We start from the raw sequence: 16,872 nt of genomic DNA on the forward strand, positions 1-16,872 counted from the left end.
TCCCTGGTTTTCTTTGGAGATTTCCCCAGTGCTGCTGGGAGCTTGAGCTCTTACATTTCTGTTCTCTCCCCCTCTCTGCATCTTCTTTTCCCTTCTTTATAATACCATTGCCAACAACACCCTCCTGAGGTGATGTTGCTGCCCCTCCTTCACCCAGCCCATCTTGAAAGGAACACCCTGTCAGGCTGAATCTTTGCGGATGGTACAGACTAGATGAGGTTCCAGATATCATCAACTTTATTGGCTTCTCTCTTTTGATTTTTCTTAAACTCTTCAGTACCTCCCCTCCTCGCCAAACCTCTCAGTGTGACACTGGTAACTATATGGGTGACATTCAGTTTGAGACATAATGATGCAGCCAGCCATAACTGCTGACCTTCAGATTTATGTCCCTGTGTGGAACACACACCTTTTTTGCGCAACAGAGTAGCTTGTTTGCTTTTCACTTCATTAAGAGATGTCACCATGCAGAAAAGGCAATTTGCCTTGTAAAAATACAGTAATTTTTGCTTTAACAAGGAGCTGTTCTCTTGTAGATAATCCAAAGTAATGGAAAGAGACAAAAAGAGATTGCTAAATTAGTAAAGATTGTCTGGAAGGGATGTAGCTCGGCTCACAGACTAAAATTTATAAACCAGGGAAAAAAAAAAAATTATTTTGGCTTTTTCTCAGTTTATGCTGCTCTTCCCCCGCCCCCCCCGGGCACATATACAACTTGTAGCACTGGCTATTCAATGGATATCCCCCCATGAAACACTTCTTAGAGACAGAGTGTGGTGTTTCTGAGGTTCTGATCTGACAGCATTAGTCTTCCAACACTTTTAGATGTCCTTACAGAAGATGGTAATTTTGTTATTATGATAAAAATTTTGTTTCTTCTTGCTTAGTACTTTACAGTAATGTTTCAGGAATTTTGCTGTTATGCTCCAATTTGTTCAAAAAAGCACCATAAAATATGCTATATATGAGTATATGTAACTCATGAGAAGTGCTGATGTGACAGCTTCATGAAATCTTTGGTTTTAAACTGTGGAAACAATCTTTTTTTTTTTTTTAATAGGGCATTTTGTTACATAATAATATGAAATCAAATCATAATGAATGTTAGATAATTCATGTGCTTGCAAATATTTATTTAAAATAATGTACATAGGCTCCTTTGTCATTAAAAAAAAAACCACATTGGGCATTGGAAGAGAAAGATAAAGACGAACTAAAGAGATATTAGTTACACTTGTCATGAAGCTGTGCAGCAGTTTGCCAAGGTTTATCATTAGCAGAAGCAGGGCTGGTGCCTCTAAGGAGGAGTGGCAGGAGGCAATGTTGGTGTGGAGCGAGTGCTGCCTGGTTCCTTTCCAGCCACTCACCGCTGCTGGGCTCTGATCCGCTCATTTGCTCACGCTCACTCTTTTGGCGGGTGATACGTTAGCTTCTGCTGGAACTAATCACAGGTCTTAGTCACAAATTTTCTGGGTCTTGAGCTCAAAGGTACAGTGCACAGGGGAGTTTCTGGTCTAGACTCAGTCAGCTGAGCGGGTGAGAATTTGGGATGTGTTTTGTCAATGGCCTAGACAAAACTTAAGCACGAGATCTGTGACAAAACCTGGGTATGCCTCCCTGACTCTATCCCAAATCTTTTAAAAATAACTTTTTCTTAGAGGATTTTATCTATTAGGTAAAAAACATACTGTTTTTTTAACCAGACACACTATTAGCTGCTGACAACTTGCAGTAGTGAAATATATGGTGTGCACCTTCAGTGCTTTAACATTTAAATGGCTGAAAAGGCTTGTTAAAAAGACTGAAGTGCTTCTGCTATAGGTAAGGCAGACTTTCTTTTGTACCTCTCAGACACTGTTTTCAGATCCGTTTTGCTTCCAAGCCACCCTCTCCCAAAATGTCCCAAAATGTTGCCATTTATCTTAGCATAAGATCATTGTGGGCTTTCCTTTTCTGTCACTTGAGCATCCGTTGAGCTGCAAGAGGGAGATGCACTGGAACCCAGTTGAAGGATAACTGATTTAATGGGACATTTACAGCAGGTTTTTGTAAGTGTACTTCCATGCTGATGAAAGTGCTTCGTGTAAAGCAATTCTACTGACTGGCATGAAGGTAGAGTATCTTTAATCCTCAAACCCTATGAAATGTAAAAACTATGCAAGACAAGCACTTTGCTTTCTGTCCAAAGCTTCCTTTTAGCATCCATTAATCTGTTTCTGTTTACTTCTCTTTTTTTTCATAGGAGACTCCTCTCCTACACCCTCTGTATCCAACTAAACTGATCCCTCCAACTAAGCCCCCTTTGCGTCCTCCGTCCATCTCCCTTGCTGACTGTCTAAACCCTGGACCTTTCAGCCACTTGTCTTCCATCACATGTGATGTTCATGAGAATCCTTATAGCCCTTACAGTCACAACTCTTTGTACAATAAGGTGAGCGTGAAGTGTGCTGTGACTAAGAGCTTTGTCAGGCTTTTACCCTTTTAATTCTAGGCAGAATTCAGCTGTGTTATTATGATTCAGTGGTGGCAGGTGCTCTGGGAGATGCATCTCAGAGCAGCCTGTGTCTCCAGTGTCCCTGGATGTATTACTGCTTTTCCTTCCCTCAGTACAGCTTTTGTTGGGCTTGCTTCCTCCAGACCAGCTAGTACAGGGCTCCCACCACTCTTCATTCAAGCTATTTGTTCTCTAAAGGAGGAATAATCTATTTCATCCCTCATACTCAGAGGGATGAAATTAACATTTACCCGTACTAAAATAATGGGGTATTTCTTTTTCTTGGGGACTGAGGGAAGGGAGGCTAACCTGAAAGAAATACAAGCTTTTCCAGTTGCTTTATCTGACATCCTGACAAGCAGTTGTCTCTCACCAATGCAAACGTAATCTTACCCTTGCTGAAATTTGTGTCTTCTTTCAAACAGCAGTGAAGTGAGACAAAATCTCTGAAGTCCAAGGTGTGTGGGTGACAGGGCTGGCTAATAAGCTTTGTAAGGTGAAAACCAGGCCCTATGTCTTAACTGACATATTTTCGAAGAGCAGCTGGCATGAGGTATTTACAATACCTGAAGAGACCCCGTTTGGTGTTAGAAATGCATCATTTGTGGAAATCTATGGAAGATGTTGTTTGGACACCTCAGATGCATCACTCCCATGTCCTCTTTTTCTAACACAGAATCTGTCTGCAAATGCTCAAACAATGCCTGGAGAGATAGCTTCACTCCATCACATACATCACTTGATGTACAATGTGCTTTATCTGGGATGCAAGAGGTTAAAATACAGGCATTAGGTGCTGTTTCTTTAGGCTATCATCATGATTTTCTCATGAGAGGAAGCACTAGGATGAAATACATGTTATAAGTTTCAGGTACATTGGGACCCAAGACTGCTTTGGAGAGCAGTATCACCTCTGCAGAGAATGTATGTCAGCTGGTCAGACTCTGAAGAAATGCGTGAAAATGCCTTTCTCTCCCTGTTGACTATAGAAGCATAATTAAGGTTAATAGGTAATATCAGCAGTGTCTGAATTTGGCTTGTCTGTCCTGTGGGATTTATAGAATTTATCATTTTTACCCACTTGTTAGGATGGACTAAAACTAAAACTAAACTTAAAACCAACCTTCCATGCTGTCTGAGGCACCCTGAACAAAAGGACCTTTTCACGTCTGCTAGATGGGATTTTGTTGTTTCAATTTTTACTATGGTCTAACATGTTTATTTAGGAAGCAATGATTTTATGATCAAGTATTTTTCAACAAGTTTCCTGATTCCTGGCAGGGCATTCACATGAATAAACAAACAGTTCATATGACCGCTGAAGCCTGTTTCTATAATGAAATTGGGTATTTGCTGTTGCTAATGAAAACACTGTTAGAAACTCAGAAATTTATATAGGAAGGCAGGAAAAGTTGTCTGAAGATAAGATAGTGTAATTTTTTGGTATATCATGTTAGATGTTTCCTCAAATAGGGATATTCTTGCTGAATAATTGCTGAAATAAGGAAATTTTACTCCTGCTCTAATTTCCTATCGCACCGTGCACCCAAAACTCTTGACTGCAGAGGTCATAGGACAGCCCAGCCTGTGTATTTGCATTCCACCTACATGGCGATGATTACGAGGCCTCTTTATTCACAATTTTTTATCTCAAGGAACTTTTGTGGTTCCAAGCAACCTTTGTGAGCTTTTCAAACTGACAAATGCAGCCACACCTCTCTGATGTTAGCAGGTTCTTCCTGTACAATGTAAATATGAGCATTACATCATCTCTTTGATTTCTTCCATTTCCTTGTATAACATAAAATTGCCCTCTTACTTGGGTAATTATTTTCTGTCCACTGTTTAGCAAAGGTGTTTTACATGGTTTTCCTATAAACTTCACACATCTGTAAACAGCTTTTATTTTTTAAATTATTTAAAAAAAAATGTATATTTTTATATTCTTACTTCCATATTTAACTCTGACACTTTGTTTAAGTCTGCAACTTTCCAAGGTTGAGCAGCATCATCCATAGGCCAGAAATCACAGGAAAGTGCTGTATTCAATCAAAGAAAATCTCAGAGGATCATTTAATTTTACTTCAAATACTTCTGCAGCAGCATTTTCAATGTTTAAGTCATCAGGGAACTAATTGAGAGGACTATGCTTTAGATGAAGCCCTAGTACTGACATGCTGTGACAATTTAAGCAAAAAAGTTCACACATTTGGGCTTCTGGTTGACTTACCACTGGCATCCCTCTTGTTGTGTAAGTGAAATAGGCTCTTGACTTTGGTCAAGACCACATGCAATGATAATGCTTGTGTTTCTCCAAACGCATCCCTTAATTTAATTAATGTAGCAAATTCTCTCTTCCATCCCATAAGATTTAGTGAAAATCTATGGGAATCTATGATGTTAACCATGATTAGTACCAAAAAAAATATCAATAAGTAGATCTTCTGAAGCAGTACTGGTGAGAATGACAAAGATTTTTAAGATTAATACCTTTCTTGAGACTTTGGAGAATTTTCAGTATAACTCAATTTACCATTGATTCTTTCCTAATGATTGAAAAAATTGAATTATTTAATTATTTTCAATAATTTTGAAGTTTTAGCCAATGAAGATAAAGTTAAGAGATATAAAATGAGACAACTTAAGTGTCAGAGGTAGGTAAGATTTTTAAGCATTACTGATAGTACTAGTAAATACCTTTAGTAAAATGTACTGTGTATATGAACTGAGGTCACTCTCTAGGTAGGTGTGGCCCAATACTTTGGGAAACAGAACAATCAGATGTCAGTACTGGTCTAGATTAATACAAACTGAGGTTTATTTATACAAGGAGTAAATATTCACCAGTAAAAGTATTTTTTTTAATGTTTCTGTTTTGGTATATAGTATTAACATTCTTTGATAACCAAATGAAGATTAATTTGAATCTCATTCACATGATCTATATGTAACATTTGAGTTAATATATGTTGATAAAAACCCTGTCAATATTTGCCCATTATTTCTTGCAATAAGTCTGTCTTCTGCGCCACACAACTACAGTCTGAGCTGTTCATGTTTTTAAAAGGAAATTATTTAATTTATTGTAATAAATGCTCGAAGTAACAGAAAACACAGTACAGTAGATACAGTGTCAGGTGTTGAAATATCAAACTGTTAGACCCATTCCATAAACAACATCCTGACATCACGAGAATTTCTTTCCATTCTCTGTTAAACCTGTACTGTCATCTCTGTAAATTCCCCGGAGTTCTCTCTCATTCCTCATCCCTCGAGATAAGGGTTAATATGCACTGTGACTTACTTGCTGTCTCTCCAGCCACCCTGTAAACATATGGTCTGTGTCCACTGGTCAACCTATAGATACATTTCTAGCTATGTGTTGTATTTTGCCCATGTGCCACTAGAGGGCAAAACCTGCTGCCATAAGTTCTTGCGGTCATTTAAAATATGTTGTAAATACACTACTGAGAATGGACAGGATGTGCCAGCAAATGGAGTTGTTACTCTTCATCTGCACTTTCATTAAAAAATTACCTTAAACAAGTGTTCCCTCAGAAGTGGGAAATAGGATATGGGAAAAAACAGAATGATCACCTGTGTCTTATATTAGGGAGGCTAGATATGGTGAGCTCCTAAAACCAGTATCATTTCATTTGTTGGCTCAGGGCATAAGAAAGTAACAGCTGTCTCTATCTGAAATCCTTTACTGAATGGACACTGTGGTGTTTAGGCAGACTGGACCTAGTGCCAGGTTGGTTTTATCTGAAACTCCATCAAGTACCTGAATCTTTGTGGCTGATGGCATTAACACAGATGAAGCTGAAAGATAGACCTGGCAGGTTTTGTAGATTATAACTGATCAGAGTGGTGCGATACGTAAGTTGTGCCCCAAATCATTTCACAATGTGGTTTTAGCTTTGATGGGAAGAGGCAGAAGGAAACAAGGTATTGTGTCTGTCCTTCTGCTTGGAGAAGAGCAGAAAAGGTTCTCTCCTCTCATCTGTGTACAGGCTGCTTTTGAAATAAGTGTTGCCCATTCAAGTGATCTGATTCTGTTCTCATTGGCCTGTCATCTCCCTTGTCCTTGCCTTCCCCACTCTGCCCCCTGGCACCAGGCACTGCTGATTTTATTTACACTCGTTGGTTTTGAATAATTATATGAGTTGAACTTTTTATTATAAAAAAAACAAGTTCAGTTTCCTTTTGATTGAAATAAAACAGATCAGAAACATGAACTTCAAAGCAACTGTTGTAATGATGGAGAGCCTGAGGTAACATTTAGCTCTGTAATTAACTCTGAAGCGTGCTTCTGCTGGGAATCCCTCCAGCCTTTAATGGAGGACTGTGTGCGGTGGAAGAGCAGAACTCTGTACCTGGAGTACTGTGTCCCGTTCTGGTCCTTGCAGTTCGAAAAAGATGAGGACAGACTGAAGAGAGTCCAAAGGAAGGCCATGAAGATGATCAAAGGGCTGGAGAACCTGCCCTATGAGGAAAGACGGAAGGAGTTTGGTCTGCTCTCCCTGGAGAAGAGAAGGCTCAGGGGGGACCTCATCACAATATTCCAGTACTTAATAAGTGGCTACAAAGAGGATGGAGGCTCTCTCTTCATAGTGGGCCACGTGGAGAAGACAAAGGACAATGGGTACAACTTGCACCGGGAGAGGTTTCATCTTGTTACATGAAAGAATTTTGTTACAGTGAGAACAGCCAATGACTGGAACAACCTCCGTAGGGATGTGGTGAGGTCCCTCACTGGATGTTTTCAAACTGTGTTTGTACAGAGTGCTAGATAATCTCATCTAGGCTCCCTTTCCCACAAAAGGTTGGACCCTTCCAACCTCAGCTCTTCTATGATTCTGTGATTCACATGGAGACACAATTGATGTAAATATCTGTCAGGGCAGAGAGCATTAGATTTTGGGAAACCAGCTGTCATTTTGAAGGAGAAATGCATGAGCTGCCCAAGTGAAGAGATAGGGGATGAGTGGGTGTAGTTTCCTCAGCCGGGGACTGCCTTTCAGTTCCTACTGACTTTCAGACTGCCTTTTCTTTCTGTCAGCAAGGGCTGAGCACACGATTCATGTATATCCCTGTGAAAATCTCCATGTTGGTTAAATATTTAGCAACACACCCTTGAAAATCTATTGGATGGAACTGACTTTTTGCAGGAGGTATAAGGAATGTTAAAAAATTACCATTTCTGTACCTGATCATTACTTACAAGTGTAAAGGTCCAAGCTTGCAGAGGACAAGTTTTCTTTAATGTCCAACTTTGGATTCAAGACAATTTAATTTTTTTCCTGGACCTAAATGGAGTTTTCTTGAAATCACTAAATGTTGTTGTGTTGGAAGTGTCAGCCTTCCATAATCACTTGCGGTTCTGCAGGCTCAGAGGTAAGCAGAATATTTAAAGGGAATCTTTATTTTTTTAAAAATTAAATCAGTGGTGTTTACCTCACCATCCCATCTCCAACTCATTGGATGTTTTATTTGATTAATAGCAGTATAGTGGGAATTGACATTCTGTGAACGCGGCAGCCTTTTGAGGTTGCCATGGAAAAGCACTTTTCTCCCAGACATCATCCCAGCTGCTTTTATTTCTAGAAGAGAGTTTCTTTCTCTGTTTTGAACTTTGATATTTAAATGCTGTACTTGTGTAGGTGTATTGTGGTTGATCAACCTTCTACTATCTGTGATCCAGAACAATTGCTTTAGAGTAGAAAAAGAAATTGGCAGCAAACAAACGAGTTCATTAGTGCTGTGCTACAAATTGGGTCTCCTTGTTGGGAAAATATTAATGCATAATATTGTTGTGTCTCTTTTGTATACTCTTTTATGGCATTGCTTGGGCTTAGTGAGCTATTTTAATCATATTATATTTAGATGACATTTCTATCACTTTGGACTTGGTTTGATAATGCCTACAGAAAATGCTTCTAGAGTTCTTGCTCAGCTCATATTTAAAGAAAGGCATCTCTCCTAAAAAACGTTAGAAGGATCATATGTTGGTAATCAATTGCTTTCTTTGAAGCCATCAAATTAGCAACAGAATACAAAGGTAGTTTAGGCTCAACAGGAGAAATGGCAGTGTGCACTTAATGTGGAGATGGCTTAAGTCTGGCGCTACCTGGAAAGAACTCTGCTACTCTCTCCTGCAGAGACAGCTCTTCCAAACAAAAAAAAGGAATTGATTACTGTGTCACTCCTTTTGGTTTGGGTCATTAGGCAACTTTGAGAGCCTTGCTGTCTTATTTCGTCTAGGAGAAGCTGCTAATGGTAAGACCCTGGTATTTCTTTGGTGTACTTCTGTTCATTTAGAAAACATGCACACAGAAAGTTGTTTTCTTGAACGTGGTAGGATCAAACCCCAGCAGGCACTTTCCATACTTAGAAATTGAAATGTGCTTCCTGTGCCCAAGTTTCTTTTTGGAACATACTTACAACCACTTCTGGGCCTTTCTGCCTTCTCATTTATACAGGCTGTGTCTGCTGGGGTAGCTTAAACCAGTCTCGAGCACCAAAAAGTACTTTAAAATCCTTTGTCTTCATTCTTAGAAGTCACTATATAATACAAAACTTGAGTTCAGTCTTACGTCTAGCTTTTTAAGATCTGATCTTCCAGTCTTTTGCATAGTGGATATCAGTCATACATTTGTAATACATAAACCAATACCAAATATAATAGAAATTCTGACCCTAACTAACAGCTTATTTCTGAGATGTCTTTATCTTATCCTTCTGTATCTTCCAATTAATATGTGAACACACATCTTAGGAGAACAATCAAAGGAAACACAACAGACCAATTAAAACCAAAGGAAACACAACAGACCAATTACAACAACATTCCTAGTATCTGCTTCTAATGTCTCATTTGGCTTGTGAAGGGGATTCTATCACATGCCCCATGGTGATGGGGGCAAGCTTACCATAGCTTGGAGGCTGCTTCTGATGCTAGGATTCTGATCTATAACTGAATTAGGACTGGGCACAACTCCATTTCTAGGGGAATTTGAAACTATAGAAAATGGGAATGTTAAAAATAATCTCTATTAATGGTTTGGCAAATAGTAACTTCAACCTGCAGACATGTTTTTGCTTGCAGTATAGTAATAAAAACAAAAGACAACATCACAAAGAACAGAAGCTGCTCAGAGGTAAAAGTTGTTATTAATAGCAAAAGCAGAAATATACTGAGTGAAAAATATCAAGATTTGGTGGACATGTAACTTGTCTGAGAAATAAAAATGATACTTGTATTTCTTTTATTGAAGACAGTGAGAAAACAAAGTCTGAAGGAAAAAAAATTCATAATGAATGGAAACTATCCCAAAACACCTAGAGCTATAGAAAAATTTGTATCTGTAGTCATCACTGAACACAAATGTTTCTAGACAATTTCTTGATGCTTTTTTAGGTTGTAAAAAACTCTTCCAAGATATCAAAGAAAAGTAAACAGTAAGGTGATGAACCTTTGGAAACTCTCCATTTTAAAGGGCAAATTGGCACAATTAGAATTCACTTAACTTTTATTGCAAGTATTGATATAATGTGTACTCTGAAATATGGCCTTAATTAACTCCACTTCCAGTTATGTTAGAAAAATGTATAAAATGTAATTAGTTCTGGTGAAATTCCAAGTACGTACTTAGAGCTTGAATTAAAGAAGTCAGTGTTTACCTATGTTACAGAGATGTTACGAACTTCAAGGTATTAGTGTTTTTTTTTCTTCTTGGCAAAGTATTCTGAACTTTGATGGAGAGATTGTATATGATAAACTGTAAATAACAGTACTAGATTTCTCTTTCTTAATTAAACAGGGGCTATCATTTCAGTAGTTATATGATAGGCAGAATATGATCTTAATGCAAATTTTAATATAGTAAGTGACAGTTACACATGTGTACTCTTGAAAATTCAGTCCAAGTTTGTGGTTTGGATTTAAAATAGCTAAGGTCAGAGATCTCTGTTGCATGAGAAGCTTACTCAGAAAACAGAGGTTATTCAGTTTTGAAGCTAATCCGGGAAGAAAGTATGTGGGAGGAAGGTCAGCTCTGAAAATTAAATCCATTTCATCTTACACTCTCACCTGGAAAGCAGTTAAAGTTCTTCGGCTGTTATCAGTCAGTGAGCTATGAGACCCTTCCTGGAGCAGAGAAGCAATGTCTCTTCTAAGCAATAACTTGATTTCTGTGAGTCCATAAATACTTCGCAGTCAGTATGCTGGAGGAAATTTCAAACACTTGTGTTGTTGGAAATTCTGAAATTTCCTTTCCAATACAGATGAAAATTTGAAAACATTTTAATACTCCAGAAATCAATATGTATCATTTGGGTTATATGAACTAACTCAAAGAAGATAGTTCTAATCTCTGTGATTAGAATACGTTTGTCTCCTCTGCTGCCTTACTCTGCGGGTGTGTAGGTTGTTGTTCTCAGGCCTCAAGTCTTCATTATGGGCCTGGTACTCTTGCTGGCCATCAGCTTCCACAATCACCCATAGTGAAATTAACCCTGTGAGGAACTGCAGGGCTTGATTAGCCCACAGCAGAAAATAGAGGCTCTTATGATTCCCATGAAGTGCACTGAGAGTGAAATATATTTTATGGAAGTGATCTGAAATGAAACATCCAGGTCAGAAAACATAATACTCCAGTTACAGATGGGATTTCTTATGATTCAACACTTTGTTTTAATTTTTGAAATGACTAGTGAGAGTTTGCAAGAAAGATCAAAATGTTTTGCAGAAAGCTTCATTTTTCTGTTGCTAGTATTTTTCATTGAAAAATCATTTTGACAGGAAATCCCCAGCCAATTGCATTATAGACTAGCTCAGCATGAGAAGTTGAACTTGGCCTGGGCAAAAGGCAGCCCAAGAAAAATCGATACCCTGCTGGGCTTGTGTGCATGTCCCTTCCTCCCACTCCACTTAGAGATAAGGAATCCCTAGTGCAAAGTCCTGTAACTCCTCCAGGCTCTGGTATTCAGAGACATATCTTTCAGTCTCACCCCACTCTGGTGCTCTCCAGGACTGTGTCCTTTAAGAACCTGTTGAGGGAACCATGTCTGAGTATGAGTTGTCCCTCTTGTGCAGGTACTTATCCACATCTGGAGAGAGTTTTGAAATCAGGTTAAAAATGCACAGGCACAGTAGTGTGTAATAATGATTTGCAAGTCAGTCACGATGTTCTATTGCATACATGGCTGGAGGCACATTATAAATGTTGAGGTCACCATTTCTACTTTACATTTCCCTTTATAGAGAGGTGAAAGGTGCAAAAGAATTGGGTGCTTAACTGACTGAATCTTTGAAATCGCTTTTATACTGTGTCATTTCAGAGAGACTATAGACATCATAATTCTAAGTTGTCCCTTTACATCACATAGTTTCTCTCCCATTAGCTTAAGGTAGTCCTTGCTCTGCTGCTCTGGGTGTTTTACCATTTACTAGTATCCTAGATTTCATGTTCCTGTACTCAGAAAAAGTGGTTATCTATAAAATTGTTCTATAAAAATAGTTTGCTTGTTATGCATATATAAATACATTTTTCTAGTCTTTGAGAAATTAGTAATTTTTCCTGTTGTGAAGGAATGACTCTCTGTTTCATAAGTCTAGAGTACCTAATTTTTTTTTTCAAAGTGTATTAAAGACTCAGTGGAGTAGTTTGAAAAAATAGTGCATGCGTGAATGTTCTCTGGTTACTATAGTGGAAACATTCTTATGTACATTATCTTGCTGGCTCCAAAGGGTTTTAAACCTCAATTAGCAAAAGTGTCACACCCTCTAGAGAGTGACTTAGATTTATGAAAAAGGTCTTACACTGAGAACACCTCACAAAGCTTTAAATTAGTGCAGAAGCAGCTGTGATTCATGGCACAATAAAGATAAACTGACCTTTTAAAGGCAAATATATCTTGCTGATTACTCTACAGAGCTAAATGAACAAAGGTCTGAGATGTTATATAACCATCTCTTTTCTAAGCCTTGACTGAGTCTGTAAGAGGTTATTTTGGCCAGGTATGTAATTTCCCTTTGAATTTACATGCTGCAAATACTCATATACTGTCAGGATATTGCGCTGTCCCCAGTACAATTTTTGCAACCACAAATGCAGGTTTGTTTAGTTTGCTTTTTCACTGTTCTTAGAAGTAATAAACAAAATGTGACTTTACCAGAAAACTGAGTGACATCTGGAAAAGTTAAGAATTATTAATTAACCTTGTAAGAATTTTGTAACTGGCAAAGGAAAACAAGAATAGACATTACAAAAGCAATATTGTCATCTGCCACCATCAACAGACACAATCCTTTTACTTTTGTAGAAGAAAATAGGGATTCTTGCCAGCTGCTTTGACCTGGAGATGAAAGTCTGCCAGTGACAGAGCTTGATGAGGTCTCAGTAAGACAACACACCCATAAAAGGTACATAGTCCAAGATGCATTCACACTTCAGATCTTGTGGACATGGGCACATTCCTATATGGCTCTGAGGAATGATAGCCAAAAAATGTCTAGTAAGGAAAGGCTAATCCCACCTCGTTCTGTCTACTTTGCATTCTGGTACTTTTAAGTAAGTGGACTGCCTGGTACTCTAATGTTGGTGACTCATCTTTGCAGAGAGATGACCATATTCTGTGAGTATCTTTACCCTGTACTTAGGGCTCTAAATTGTACTATGATTCAGGTATGAGGCTGAGTTTACTCAGGTGGGCTATTTGTCCTGTAAGTGTTCTCTAAACACCGTGGGCTGACCAACATGCAGAGAAGACAACATGGAGATGCTAATGCCCTCCTTTAGTATTTGCCCAGACAGTGAGAGACCTGATTACAGTGCTTATCTCACCCTGCAGACTTTCAAACTTCTCTCTTTTCCAAAAGAGTCTGGCCATTACCCACGAAGCTGAAGAAAGCAAGTGTACTGGGACAGCAGGTTCCATCCTGCTTGTGGGACTGTCATGATGTTCATTAAAGAACACCAAAGTCATATGAAAAAATAAAGGAAGGAAGAATAAGATCCTGTAGTCTCTTGGTTAAACTCTGGGAGGACAGTCACAGGACCTTTTCCACAGCAAGACTGACACATTTCAGATTACATTCTCACTTGATGGAAATAACACAGAGAACAAGCCTCTAGCTTGTTAGGATGAAGTCACCGAGGCCGAGGCACTCAGCTCCTTTGCAGCTGGCAGAAGCAGATCCATGATTCCAGGGAAGATCTCAATGCCTTCTTTCAGGGACCTGCAAGAATAAACATTGTTTCAGCAGAAAGGATGCAGCACTTGGCTTATGTGCTCCATATTCACTGAAGGACTACTTAAAGTTCTTTGTAAATGTAGCCATACATAACTTCCTTAAGACTAGACCTTGTGTCATGGCAAAATCAGGTCTCCAGATGTGTGACTAGTAGAATGCATAGACTCTTCTGCAACTTGAGGGGTTTTATGCCACAGAAGCTATGTGAAAAGAGAGACAACTGTACATTTTTTAGTTGTTCTCTTTCTTAAGCTTGTATCAACTTTTGCCCCATTATTAGTCAGTGAAGTCCTTGTTTGCCTCTCACTTCTTTCAGTTAAGCCTCTCCAACATAACCAATGTTAACAGTGTCTCTTCAGAAAATACAGATAATTTTCCTTCTCTATGGAGACTGTTATACATGTTGGCTCTTTAGTTTGAAAAGAGGATGTTATCAAAATAAAGGAGGCAAATATATGTATTGGACAAAAAAAAAGAACATTATGTTTATCAGGTCTAAGGGTGGACTTGAGACCTCATACTCAAGAACAAGATAAAGGAGAATCATGACTCAGAGAGGCATTTCAGGTTAACACGGTAGGCAATGAATACCAGCAAGAAAGGCCAGGACAAGATAACACAATAAAAGTGCATTTTTCATTGATTGGCTCTCTGGACAATTTGAGGAAAAAGAGCTGTTGCATTCTCGGATCACTATCTCACTATCTGACTAGGGAGCTTTTCTTTCTTGCAAGCAGTGGACAATTCTTCTCAAGAGCTTAGCTGCACATCACAAAGTAAACAGAAAATGATCAATACTATCCCTCTTCTCTTTGTGGTTGACCCTTCTTACTTTGCCTGGATTACAGAGATACCATATTCTGGTGAGGCAGTAGGTAACTCAACTCTAGGGTTTATTTCAGTGAAATAAGCTTGCCAAAATACCACAGGTGTTGCTAGAACTTTGCACAGGTGTATCACCAAGGATTGCCCACCCTAAGTAGCTGCAGGATGCTGGGTTTGGAAATGGGACTTCTAGCTCCCACATAGACTGTAAACACCACCTGTGTCTGTCGTGAAGAGCTGGTTGTACCAGTGTGGTAGTGTAAGGTCTGGAGGCCACCTCAGAGACTGTGCCAGCTGAAAAGGGGAGCCAGGTGTGCAGCAGAGGGTCGGAGGGATGTTGTTGCTGAGACGATCTAGGCTCCTTGCCCCTTACTTACCCTTCCTTTGCCTAAAATTATTCTCTTATCTAGATTTATTGAATAAATAATCTTATGACTAAAGTTATTCACTTGCCTTTTCGTTTTTGACAAAAAAGAAAAAAAGATAAATGGTTCAAAGTTTCTCTGAATGCTGCTCTTGTTCTGTTGTTGCTGCTATTGTTGCTAGAGTTGATTCCTGCTTTTCTGAAAATGAATCAGGGCAAATTTACAAAGGGAGAGAGCAATACATATCAGATCCATAATAAAATTGCAGAAAATCAGAGTATATTCCACTTCAGTATCCTTCTTTGCATATAGGGCCAGTTTAGCAGATCAGTTTTGCTTCTCAAAAAGCACAGTTTCCAAAACTAATTTTCTTAGGGCAAGAGAAATATTTTTTAAACAACACATAATTTGTTAATTTACTTTTTGATCTAAATAGCAAAACAAAGTAATGCCTTTGATACATTGAAAATAGCAGGCTTCTTCCAACTTTGCTTTTGTAGAATTCTGAAATACCTAAGTCTCAACACTTTCAGCAACCTTTGCCCTAAAGAATATGTCTCTGTGTCTCTGTACAGGAAAACCTCACAAGCTTATGATCTTAACATTGCCTTTATAAGCTCCAGCTCATCTACTTACCTATTTTCTAATTAAAATATTATTGAAATTTTTATGGTTCTTCAACTGAGTCACATACATCAAACTTCATTACTCAGAAGCAACTCATATAATACTCAAACCAATGGAAAATTACTGGATCTAAAACTCTTTTCTGAACATACTTATTACTGTTATACAGCTTTTTTAGTTAAACGTTTACATGATTTATGTCTATGAAATTTAAGATTAAGGAGAACTCTTTTGGATGAGATTTAATAAGACAGATATTCAAAGTGACTGAAATACGGTTGCAGTTTTAAGTAACTTTATGTGCATTATCTCATACTAACTGTAATTATTATAAGGCAGGTGCCTTTGCTGTGATTTTTACTTGAGATGCCTCTTTAAAATTGAAAAGTAATTTACCGCTTCCCCACAGTTTTAGTTAAGGGAATATGATATTACAGAAAACAGGCCATACCTTGAAATAGATTTTCATACAGACAAGGAATAGTAAGAAAGAGCCTGTTCAACAGGGACCCTGCTGAACACAAATGAGATCTCTTTGCCTTGCTGTCCTTTGTATCACTGAGGGTATTGGCTCTCATTATTAAACTTTAGTGATATTTTATATAGAAATTGAACTGATAATGTATATATTTTTCCTATTTTTAACCTCATGCTCTCTCCAACTTGTGACATCCTGGCTTGGCAGCCCAGTCATCCCATAGTGCCTATTCCAGAAAATGAAACACTCAGCTCTAAGGAGGTAAGCAGTCGACATTTAATGGGTTTAAGCATTTGCATGCTAGCTTTATCTTTTATTTATGTAGCTTTTGTAGAGCTGATGAGCCAAAGTGTGCTGACCTCTCAAATCTGCTTTTGTCCAGTGCATGGACTAGGTAAGCATTAATTATTCTTAATGATTAATGAATTAAAAAACAGAGCTGTTTTGCAGACCGTGTTGCTTATGTGAATTTGGAGTAACACTAACATCTACACTTCAGGTTCCTGATATGTGTTGTTGGGCTGTTAGCAAGTGGGATTTGTTAAATTAGCCCCATTTAAATCACGCATCCCACAATTTGCAGTCGCTGCTGTTGTTTCTGTTTTAAATACAGACACAGCAACCACCAGAAGCACTTAGGATAATTAGCTATTGAGAATTTCATAAAGGACTGTCAAGAAAACATAGAACAACACATAGTGCAAGTTTGTCCAGTATCAAAATTCAGTGTCAGTTTTATTTGAAGGACACAAATTGACTTGAAGTTTAAATTCAGTGCCAGTTCACCACTACTTTTACATATCTAAACTCTAGGACCTTAATAGTT

General features: G+C 38.3%; 1 protein-coding gene across 3 annotated transcripts in view; it reads left to right on the forward strand.

The window, feature by feature from the left end:
- Window positions 1–16,872, forward strand: part of MLIP (muscular LMNA interacting protein) — a 122,372-nt gene that overhangs the window by 94,843 nt on the left and 10,657 nt on the right. For all 3 annotated transcript variants that reach the window (XM_074895763.1, XM_074895765.1, XM_074895764.1), the window contains exons 12-13: window positions 2,243–2,431; window positions 16,254–16,307. In XM_074895763.1, the coding sequence (XP_074751864.1) occupies window positions 2,243–2,431; window positions 16,254–16,307 (243 nt within the window). The remainder of the gene's footprint in view (window positions 1–2,242; window positions 2,432–16,253; window positions 16,308–16,872) is intronic.

The sequence above is a fragment of the Athene noctua genome, chromosome 1, assembly GCF_965140245.1.
Source record: "Athene noctua chromosome 1, bAthNoc1.hap1.1, whole genome shotgun sequence".
NCBI lineage: Eukaryota > Metazoa > Chordata > Aves > Strigiformes > Strigidae > Athene > Athene noctua.